Source organism: Tachysurus fulvidraco, chromosome 3, assembly GCF_022655615.1.
Source record: "Tachysurus fulvidraco isolate hzauxx_2018 chromosome 3, HZAU_PFXX_2.0, whole genome shotgun sequence".
Taxonomy (NCBI): Eukaryota; Metazoa; Chordata; class Actinopteri; order Siluriformes; family Bagridae; genus Tachysurus; species Tachysurus fulvidraco.
The window spans coordinates 19608927-19620458 of NC_062520.1; the positions used below are offsets into that span (position 1 = coordinate 19608927).

Here is an 11532-nt window from a genome sequence, read left to right on the forward strand (position 1 = left end):
CAGGGAGAGCCCTGCAAACTGTGGAAGCACCTACACCACGCTCACTCCTCTGCAGCCGTTTGACGACAAGTTTCACCATCATCACCACCATCCTTGTTTGCCAGTCAGCAATGTAATCGGTAGCTTTACACTCATGCGTGAGGACAGAGGTCTTGGAGGCAACTTCTATAACCCCTACAGCAAAGACTTGGGCATGGCACAAACTCTGTCTCCACCTCTGGGCAGCTCAGGTCTGGAACCAGCCATGCACAGCTACAGCTCTTTAGGGAGCCAGAATGGACACAGTGGCCAGATGTTAGCAGGCAGCCATGAGGTCCATATGGGCAGCAATGGGGGTAATCTATTCTGCCGAACAGTGGCAGACTTTGGGAGGGAAATGTCACCTCCCTCTCTGGCCAGTGACCATGGGGTTAGCCACCATCTGAATAAGATGGACAGTCACCACCAGCACATTCCCAGCTATCACCCCCATATTTATACCCAGAGCTACCAGCATCATCACCCGAGCCAGCAGGCCTCAAAGCTAGGCGAGCTCTCTGTTTCTTCCCCCTCCTCTTCCTCCTCTTCAAGTTCTGCTCTCACCAGGGAGGGTATGTTGGCTGGTTCCCAGAGTAGCAGTGCAAGTGAGGAGATCAACACCAAAGACGTGGCCCAGCGGATCATCACAGAGCTGAAGAGGTACAGCATCCCGCAGGCCATCTTTGCGGAGAGGGTGCTGTGCCGCTCTCAGGGCACCCTGTCCGATCTGCTACGAAACCCAAAGCCCTGGAGCAAGCTCAAGTCTGGCCGTGAGACCTTCAAGAGGATGTCCCGCTGGTTACAAGAGCCAGAATTTCAGAGGATGGCATCACTGCGACTAGAAGGTAAAATTCTTATGCATGTTTTATTTGCTTCTATTCATCAGATAAAGCAAGTCAACACACTGATCTTTTTTACTGTGAATTCATAGCTCACTTTATTTCAGAAAGAATTTATTATGGATTTCAAAATAATAGAAGTTTAGGTTTGTTCATTCTTCCCTTAAAAACAGACAAAACTTTGGGCACCAGCTTTTCTTTGCAAATTTTGTTTTAGTCTAAATTCTAAAACAATATATAGTTACACACAAAGACATGTCTGTTCAGAAGTGTCCTGTATTAAATTTCTTTAGATATTTGTGCTGGCAAAATGTATAGTCCTGTTAAATTCCTGATATATTTGTTTAAAATTACACAATGCTCAAAAGAAAAGAAAGGGAATAAGTATGGTTTTATTTTGCAGCAATTGTCATAATCTCATTTTCTACAAGATATTGAGAAGTCATGCCCTTTGTGAAACATAATATTCTTTAGAGATTTGCTTTGAAATCCACTGCTTGTTATAGTGTTGCAGTGTTGTGACAAGACTAGGGCTGAATATCCAGTTGATGCACATGGCGCACAAAGAGCTCCACAGAAAAACAGTAACATGAGAATGGCTCTCAAAATGTCGGACAGCGCTCTCTGATAGCTACCGAAGAAGAACGTGAATGCTGCCTTGCCAAAGTCTGTCCAAATCCCAAGCGATCAATCACCAAAGCTTGAAATGTGTTTCAGAATGAATTATTCTGCTTGCATTACCACCACAGATATTGATTGGTGAACAATGTGCTCTCAGTCATAGGAGTGTTTGTAGCACGGAAATACACAAAATAAATCAATGCCCTGTTTGCCCGCATGGTACTGCATCTTGCTGTTGTTTGTGTGCCACTTCCTGAATACACTAATGCAAGTAACTTGGTAACTGCAGTCAAATATATATATTGTCCTGAGGAGTAATATTATTACTTAAACTTGACCAGTTGCTATGTAAATAAAAAAAAATTGGAAATGTCTTAAGCTTGTCATTAAACATTTAAAGATTATATTTGGATTAATTTTAGATAGATGGAAACTAAAAATCTTCCTGCTGTATATTAATACATAAATTATGTTAATATTTGGTATCATCTGATTAATCATGTTTCTTTCCAATTTTCTGTCCAATACACAATCCTAAATAGACACATACTCTCATACACAGTCTTTTTAGCCCTGGCAAAGGCACAAGGTGGACACCTCTGTGTCTTTCTATATAACCTACTTTCCACAAGGGTTGGCGTTTCTTGCCAAGCCTTTTGTTTAATTATCAGCTGGTATTGATTTCCTTGGGAAAGCAGAGCACAGGCCGCCAGCTCACAGCTCCTGTGAATAAGCAAGCGCAGACTGGAATTAGAATGCACGCAGCCCCACGCCTCCTTTCAGAGAGCAGGAGCCTTAATGCAGAACATGCACTGGGAGAAATATGAGCCAGATTAAGGCAGAAAAATGCATCTGAACAAAACTCTGTGGTAGCAATTATGTAACATTTTTCTATGTATTCTATGTATTTTTTTAAATTAATATTAAGATTTATTTGTCTTGCACTTATTAAGAGGCTTTTGGCTGACAGACCATGTGTAATTCTTAATGCCCAAACATCCTGAACCTATCACAGAACAAAGTGGAAAAATACTGCAGCACTGCAAATCCAAATTATATTAAATTAAAAACTTCAGGCGCAATATTCTATAACAACATACCGTTTTCTTACATTTTACAGATGCTATGTCTATGTAAGGCTTTGTTTAGAACACCTACCATTTAGAATTTGTAATGATGTAAATCTAAAATATAGTTGCAGTGCAATATATGTATAGCAATTTGCAGAACTGCAAAAAATATGATACTAGGTCCAATATGTCATGGTATGGAAATTATTAGGATTTAGCTCAAATGTATGCTATTTGGTTATAAGGCTATTTTTTATAGATTGCAGATAGGCTGCAATATTTATATTGATATAGCTGTTTATACGAATTGTTTTTTTTTTTTAAATCTAGTATATTAAATTAATAGATTATTATTGTTAATATAAAAAAGAAGTGTGATTGTCTTTCCATCCTTTTCTTTGGCTCTTTTGTGTGTCTTTGCCCTGTGAGCTGAGTGTAGGTGTATACAGGATGCACTGCTTATAATCGAAAAAGTAGATCGAGAGAACGAGTGAGTGGCTCAGTAACAGAGCAGGATGGAGATCATTACTCTATCCCTCAGCTCCCTGGCAGTGCAGGGATTTCACACACGAGCACTGGAGCCTGAAGCCCTTGTCTTAAAGTCTAAATGAATAAATGCGTTATAAAAAAAGGCTTGAGTAGCTTTCAGCGTCTCTGCACCATCAGCGAGTTTGAGAGTCATTTAGCAACTCTGTTGGATGGGCAAAACAGGCATGGAAGAGCACACGCCTGTCTAAAATTCAAATTGACACGGTTGAGATTAAGGCATGATTGTTTTGCTTGCAGAGCCTTAAAATAAACTGTGTATTTGTTCAGTGGAAGCCATAGCAGTGTTGAAAGGGTTAACCAGGCTCTGTAGGTCGAGGAGTCTGAGCAGCATAGATTTAATCAATAATTTCTATCAGCCCATGGCCCAAGAAATCAGCAGGGGGTGGGTCAGAAGAGAGGAAGGTTGAGAGGGGGCAGTGAGGTAGTGTAGTGAGGGATGGTGGGGGGGTGGATGAAGAACAGGGGTGCTTTCGATCACGTTTCGGCAACATGAGACAAGAGGCATACATCATGATTAAGGTCTGCTCTCACGATCATAAGAACTCTATGGGGGGATGTTTATGCCTGTGAAAGAGGTGCCGTGCTTTGGATTTATAGCATGGTAATTCCCAGCCTTTTACACATGATTACAACACGAGGAAGCATTTAGTTAATGCTTGGTGCTACATTGGCAAGTGTCGGCAAGGAGAATGGGAGGGAGAGGCTACACTCTACACAGTTATAAATCTTTAACATGTACACATAAAGCAGATAACGATGCATGTTAGTGCTATTTTTTAAACTAAACTGTGAAGTCAAAAATATACCTACAATATCTAAAATGTAAAATAGATCTATAGCTGGCAGCATGAACCACTACAAACTGTTATTTTACTGTTCAATTTTACTTCAATAAGATCTGAGTTGCTTTACACACTACAGTTATTCTTTGGTCATTATTGATAACAATACTAATTCAAGCAAACAAACAAACAAACAAATAGTGATTGTTAATTTAATTTGTTTCTTTTTGCAAATTTTCCTTAAATGCAATCCCACAGCTCCAGCCAACAAATAAACATAATTATAGACAAAATAGATAGATTTGATAGAGAATTGCAGTGATTAAAGTGACATTTAATACATTTTGCTTTTGTAAAGTATTTTCCCATTTCTCACAAGAGAAATATTTATTCCACTTCAGCACATAGACCGAAATGTTTGTCAGCAGTATTATTCGTTTAAATTATTATTTTAATAATTAGAATTTAGGCCAAAAAACAAGCTTTTAAATATAGATTATTAGTATTATTACACTTCATTAATTATGATTAACTGACTCTTTTGCCTTTTTTTCCCTCTCTCTGTCTTTGTCTGTCAGCATGTAAGCGGAAGGAGCTGGAACAGTCTAAGCAGGAGAGAAACCAGGGACCCAAGCGTACTCGTCTGGTCTTCACAGACTTGCAGCGACGTACACTGATGGCGATCTTCCGAGAGAACCAAAGACCAGCCAAAGAGCTGCAGGTGACCATTGCACAGCAACTGGGCCTCGAGCTCTCCACCGTCAGCAACTTCTTCATGAACGCTCGCCGCAGAAACCTCAACCGCTGGATCGAAGAGGGCCGCCCATCCTCCACCGGGTCCTCAGGGTCCAGTACCTCCTCCCCTACTGTATCCTGCACAACAGCATGATGCTCCACAGAGCTCCACAACATGTGAAAGATCTGACATCTCTGTTGCTGACAGAGGTTTTTTCTTTTTTTATTCAAAGATATTTTACACAGGAATTAATCTACAACTGAAACCAAAGATAAAACTCTACACAAGAGATAAAATTCTCAGCATAGTTATCAGTGTTTAACTGGTAGTTCATCTTTAATTTGGGAATAGAACAAGTGATTTTCTTTTCATTAGAAGAAATCATGTCTGACTTAATTTCAGTAAAAGGTGATTGACCAATAATGCTGCAGTAGTTTAGTGAGCAGTAATTTTTGGTATTTTTGGTACTTTTGTTTTAATACAGAAAACAATATCAGTATTTTAAAACCAAAATCAAGACACATCACTTGGACATTTGTTTCCTAAACGACGTGCTTTAAGTTCCCTTGATACATTATGTAAAGAAAATTATGACCAAAGAGAAATGCCAAAAGAATGTGGAATGATGTTTTCTCCTTCTTTGAGAAATGCTTGCAAGTAACTTTGTATGGATTTTTAGTGGTTTATTTCATCTTGGATAAATTCGAACAAAAGCTACAGCTCACCCGCTGATCCTGCTGCCCAAGGTTCTGTGTGGAGAGCCTGAGCCTGTGAGCAGAACTGACTAGCATCCTCCCAAACTAAACAATAAGCCTGAATCCTATAGGGATGAAAACGGATCCTGAAGGAGAGGGAGGAGGGGCAGAGGATGCGTTTTTAAAGCGTACCCTCAAGAGCACTGATCGATTGATTGGTGAATCTCATGGGAGCTGCTGCAGAGAAATACAGACAAAGGTACAAAGAGGAATCCTCTGTAGATGTACAGTGAATACCATCTATTAGCATTTGCAATTCCCATTCACTGATCTGAAAATGACCAGTAGAGAAAACTCTTGTAGATTCATTGCAAGATTTTCCTTGGTGCTCATACTGAACAATGGAGAAAATTATCACTAGATAATGGTTTTCTACAAATATCAAGCACACAAGCCATGGTGGATTACTTAATGCCTGCTGTTCACTCTCCAAGGCATATCATTTATCATACCCAAAAGAAAAAAATGGATATCATTTGTCTCTCAAAATCTAAACTCGATGAACTAAAATGTACTACTAGTTTTTTATTATTATTATTATTATTATTATTATTATTATTATTATTATTATTATTATTATTATTATTATTATGCGGTTATTTATGTATTTATGTATTTATTTCCTGATTATTTATTTGCTAAATATTGTAACTATTTATTTCATCACATGTTGTTTGTCTAATAACTTGTTTCTGATGGGAATCCCATCATGATACCAAAGATGAAGGTTTGTCCTCCCTGAATGTAGGCTCTGCTGTTGTTTGTTTCTGTAACAAAGCTAGTGTTCTAACTGTCCATTTGAAAAAAAAAAAAAATCACACACAATGCATTCTCAAATGAGAGCACCTCTGACACTAGAAACTGCACCAGCTGGAAGACTAGAATATTAGAACACACTCACATAAAGCTAGCTGAAAATTCAGACTGAAAGTGCAGCTTGTTTATAGATGTTTTTTGACTAAGTCAGAGGCAACCAAGTTCCTAAACACGTTTGCCATTTTCACTAGACTCAGTTTAGTCATAATAGATTGATGCGATCCCCTTCAATTTAAATGCATTGTGCTCTATACATACACAAGCTCTGTGTCTTTTGGGATGTGCGGCGCAGTGTTACGTGGGGTTCAGTGGTACAAGACAAAGTTGCAATGCCGTTTTGGCTGTTTTCACGTGTGTCACCCCATCTTTAACCTTCACGGGGTGTGAAGTCAGGCCCCATCACAGCATGCACTTGAAAGAGAAGCCATGAAAGAGGCCATCGACTTTTGCTGACATGAAAGAGGCTCTTTTTATGTGTGTCCTGTTGGAGGCTGGGGCCGAAGCTTGCCGCTCACTCAGCCAGACCCATGGGCTTAGGGCATTCAGAGGGGAGGGCAGATCAGAGAAGGGCTGCATTACCAAACCAAGGGATAGCGAGCAGGGAGGGAGTGTTGGAGAGTGCAAATTAAACTTTAATGAGTGACAATTGTAAGCGTGCTGCGAGCAGAACAAGAACGCATGCATCAACGCATGTGTTAACACTCAGCAGTTGTCCGGGTGCAGCAGTTTTCCTAGTATGGCCAAAGGAGCCTTATAGATACAGCAGAATTTTTAGTTCAGATTTGCATGTTGCATCTCTGAACCCAAAACAACCATGGAACTATAGAAATTCAGTGAAAGTAGCTTAGGGAGCCCCTAGTGGTTAAAGGATTTTGCTGTCTCTTAAAAGAAAATGGCTGAATTGTTTAGAGGATAGGCCAAATACAGGCCAAAGGGTTGTGTAGGAGCTGTAGGAACTGGTCTGTAAAAACTGGACTGCACTGTGTTAGCGATGTTTTGGCATGTACATGCTGTAAACATACACTCTTGTTAATGTCTCTCATTTCTCCTTGTGCATATATATGTACACTACTGTATTGAAGCATTTGCATACCCATTTGAATACTACACAGTGGCTGGCCCATATTTTCTGGCTACAACTGTACACATGACTTCTTTTTTTGCCATTCACCCCATTCACTACTACAAAGAATTCATCTACCTCAATTGTGTGTGGTGTAGCTGATATGTAACTGTACCAAAGATCCCATGCATTCAGGGAGAGTTTGTGTCTCATCTTTTCTAACCAAATGTGCTGGAATCAATCTGAAAGCGCTAATCACAGTTTTATCTATAGACAGAGATAAAACATACATACAGAAGGAAAACATATTAGTTGTCTGTGTGTTGACAGGGAAATAAAAATCATCAATGCAGATACCAAACGGGACAATCGAAGCAGGAAAGGGTGGTCTTGCTGTATTTATGATTGTTTATTCTTCCCACAAGAGTGTAACCAATTAAAAATAGAATTAAAAAAGAATAGGTGAAAGTTGAATATAGATGACTTAAGAGCCAAACTTGACTAAAACTGTAAAGTGTCTGTTCATAATATAGTTACAGCCACTGGAAACCTTTTGTAATTTGTCTAAATAGAATCTAATTTTAGAAGACAATGTTACATTGCTAGAGAGCGTTTGAAGTATATACACAATTAACCTTTCAGCTTGTAGAACTGAAAGACACTTTAGAACAAAAGTTGGCATCTGATTTTCTTGTTTAAAAGGTGTTCAATATTGTGATCTCTAAAACATATAAAGGTTACAGGTACCAAAAAGCTTTAAAATCATTGCCATTCATCGTGTGTGTCGGTTTTTATTTGAACATTTGTCAGTAAGTCATTGTGCCATTCTCTCCTCATGTTAACCTATGAATGTTGCTAACCAACCAAAGGTTTTGAATCATGACAGTCTATGTGTCAATCATAACTGGATGTTGTGTACCAATTTTGAAAATCCTTTGATACCTCATGTGAAATTGTTTGTGGTGATGTTGCACTAATAAAAAGTCACTTGTAAAATCAGTGGGGTAAAATCATGTTTTCATGACACTTTTTCAAAATCTGTTCAAGCATAAAAGCTATTTATTTAGTAAAACAATAACATTTAAGATAAAGATAAAATCATAAAACAACTGATTTAAAAACAAAAATGTGATAAAATATCAATGAATATTATTCTGCCAATCTGTGCTAAATTCCACACGTTTCCTTTATTGTGGGCAATGTGGATGTAGCCTCCATCTCCAAATCTAGTGCCCAACCTGTCATACAAAGGACACACAAATTTATAAAAACACTATGGTCATCATTTGTGAAACATATAATGGCACATTCTAAAAATTCTTAAACATTTCAGCTTCTCAGATGCAAGTGTAGAATTAAATGAAAGCCACTAGTTCTCTGCATTCAGGCTGCCATAACCTACAGACACCATTCCATGTCATTGAAGACACCTGTTAAGAAAAGAAAATATAAAAAATATAGACCAAACATAGACCATGTAGAAACCAAAACAGTTTTAATTTCATGTGCATTACAGTGGCAGAAAAGACATGCCTCTCAATAACGCTGTGTGTACTGACAGTAGTAATTCAAAATGGTTACAATTTATTCCTTACAATGCAAACTGGACTTACTGTCAGGGTAATCATCACATCCACCAGCTACTTGTTTTGAGACCATTTGTAGTTGTTAAAGTAAATCATGAATTATGGGCAAATAGCATCGGTAACCACAGAGATAGCTCCACTGGTGGCCACAGCTTGCATAAGAGCTTCCTCATAACCCTCAGAAACATATTTGTAACTGAAGCAGTTGGCAGTATGTGATGGTTATACCTGCATTGTCCAGCCTGAAAAACAATTAAGAAACCAGTAAGTACAATTATTTGTACAGTACTGCTTCATAATAGATGCAAAGCAAAGTTGTACATTTCTATGAAGTTTAAAGAGCTACTACACCATTACAGGGTAATGTAGACTTCTTCAGAAACAAAGTATAGCCCTCTTAAATTAACCCTTTTAAGATTTAGACTTAAAGTTGGTGTTGATATTGGCCTGGAATTAGTACACAATATATGGAATACCACACACCTCCCTGCAATCATGGTGATCTGTTGGTTTTTAAAAGAAAGAATATTAAATCACAGACTATAAAATCAATATTTTAGCATGGTTAAACAAAATATTATCTGGTTCTTGACTTCTGTTATGTAGCCCGTATCCCTCCAGCCAACTGAATCTATTACTGAAATTCCAGCATAGGCAATGAAAGTAGAAGTTAGGAGGTACTTGGGTCCTAGCAAACATCTGCAGGATCTCTTCCCTAGTCTGACATTGATATAAATTGTTTGTCAGTAGCATTTACTGTCTTTAAGGCCACTTTTATTTTAAAGAATGTCAGACTGAATGAAGAAAAGCTCTACTCCACTGAACCCACTGTTTTCTAAATATATTGTGCTGAGATTTCATTAAGATAATTAAAGGTGACATTAGGGACAAAAGAGACTGAAATAAGCTATTGACAAGGACTGTGGTTCTTGACTTATGACCAAAATATTTTACCACAAATATACATATGAAATATACTCCTTCTAGTATTTTAGCATTTTCCTAAAGACCCAATTAGCTGACTTTGAATTTGTCAAGATTTTTGTAACTAGCAAATCTTATAATATTGGTGGTAAATGAGTATATATTATGTATATTGAGGATATATCTCTTAAGTCAATTTTGTCAACTTGCAATAAAATTGACAAACGGCAAATGTTTTTCTGATTTTTTAGTGTTAAAATTATTGAGAACATATAAACTGAATTTGAGTTTTCACTACAATTCTGCAATATATTTTTTGATGCACGTAGAGTATTTCCATGTATCTGAATTGCATTTTTGTTATATAAAAATCAAAGTAGAAAATCATATTTACCGGAATTTTTCAAATACACTTATCCAGAGCAACTAACATTTGATCTTATTTTATATGATTGGACAACTGAGGATTGAGGGCCTTACTTGTTGGACCTGGGGTCTGTGCTTGCAGCCTTCTGATTGCGCCCAAACCATATAAAATGAAAACATGCAAACACTATAAGTTGCTTATACACATTTGGAGCTTGGTTCGTAATTAATGACTTTACGGAGAGGGGCAAATGATGTAAATACTCGGTCAAGATCTTCATTGAACAGAAAGATTTTATTAAGGCTAAATTCTGAAGATACATAAACATTTATATGTAGCCCTTGCAGATGGTTTTGACATCGATTGTGCCTTTTCCAAAATTACTAGCCTACTACAAATCATTTGTATAACGAGTCAGGTTTTACAGCCAGATTTTTGTTTTTGAAATCTAACATGAGAATATTTCTCTCCCTACTGGTGCACGGTTTGCTTTGATTTTTCTGATATAAACTTCACTATAAAGTGATACACAGACATTTCCATCATCTCCCAGAAGACACCAAAAGAGTGCTTGTGGTTGGCTTGGTGTCACAGAAATCTCTCAGACCACCTGTTCTTTTCTGTCAAATTGTGTATAAATACTGCCCCCTTTTGGGGTAATTTTAAAATGAGCCATCTAAACAAAAAAAACAACAACAACAACAAAAAAACAATTAAAAGAGAGAAACAGCAACATGCAGCAACTTTCTCAACACATCATTTCAAACACACAAACGTTTAACCCCTTTCTACAATGTTTTCTTTTCTCGGTGACTTTTTCATCTGATGAACGTCAGTGTGGTTTAGTAGCAAGAAAAGCAACACAAGGAAGTGAAGCTATAACCTGATATTCGCTGAAAAAACCGCAAACCTTCCACAGAGTTTTAACTTTAACCTAGCAAGCGCAGTGTGTTATGATGTCATGTCCGCCATTTTCTCATGTCCCATAATAAACAACAAAATGCAGGCGCATAAACTGCTAAGTTTATGCTAAAGTTCTACAGTGACTTCCCCAAAACACAAACCGAAATCTTCTTCCGTTCTGTGGAAAACCGTCACAGAGTAAAGGGTCAAAACGTGCTGTCTGGAAATGCGTCGGTTTAGCTGAGATTTTGCAAGATCCTGTGATGTCATATTTTTCTCCCTTTTGCTCAATATCGACACATGCAGGCATACATTTTTTTAATATTGACAAATGACAAAGTCATCTGAGATTCTCTTGTTTCAATGTGTTTAATATTGTAATATCTAAAACAAATTAAAGGTTCCAGGCACCAAAAAGCTTTAAAATCCTCATGCATGTGTCGGTTTTTATTTGGAACAAATTAAAAAAAAATTATAATAAAAGGTCACTTGTACATTGTCAG

The 11532-nt window shown here is 37.7% G+C and overlaps 1 protein-coding gene across 1 annotated transcript in view; it reads left to right on the forward strand.

The window, feature by feature from the left end:
- The window catches only part of onecutl (one cut domain, family member, like), a 9987-nt gene extending 1402 nt beyond the window's left edge, over nucleotides 1-8585 (forward strand). Inside the window, exons 2-3 of the mRNA XM_027149781.2 lie at nucleotides 1-863; nucleotides 4458-8585. The exon at nucleotides 1-863 is cut by the window's left edge and continues 422 nt beyond it. Coding sequence (XP_027005582.2) covers nucleotides 1-863; nucleotides 4458-4768 — 1174 coding nt within the window. The 3' untranslated portion in view covers nucleotides 4769-8585. The remainder of the gene's footprint in view (nucleotides 864-4457) is intronic.
- The last annotated feature ends 2947 nt before the right edge of the window (nucleotides 8586-11532 follow it).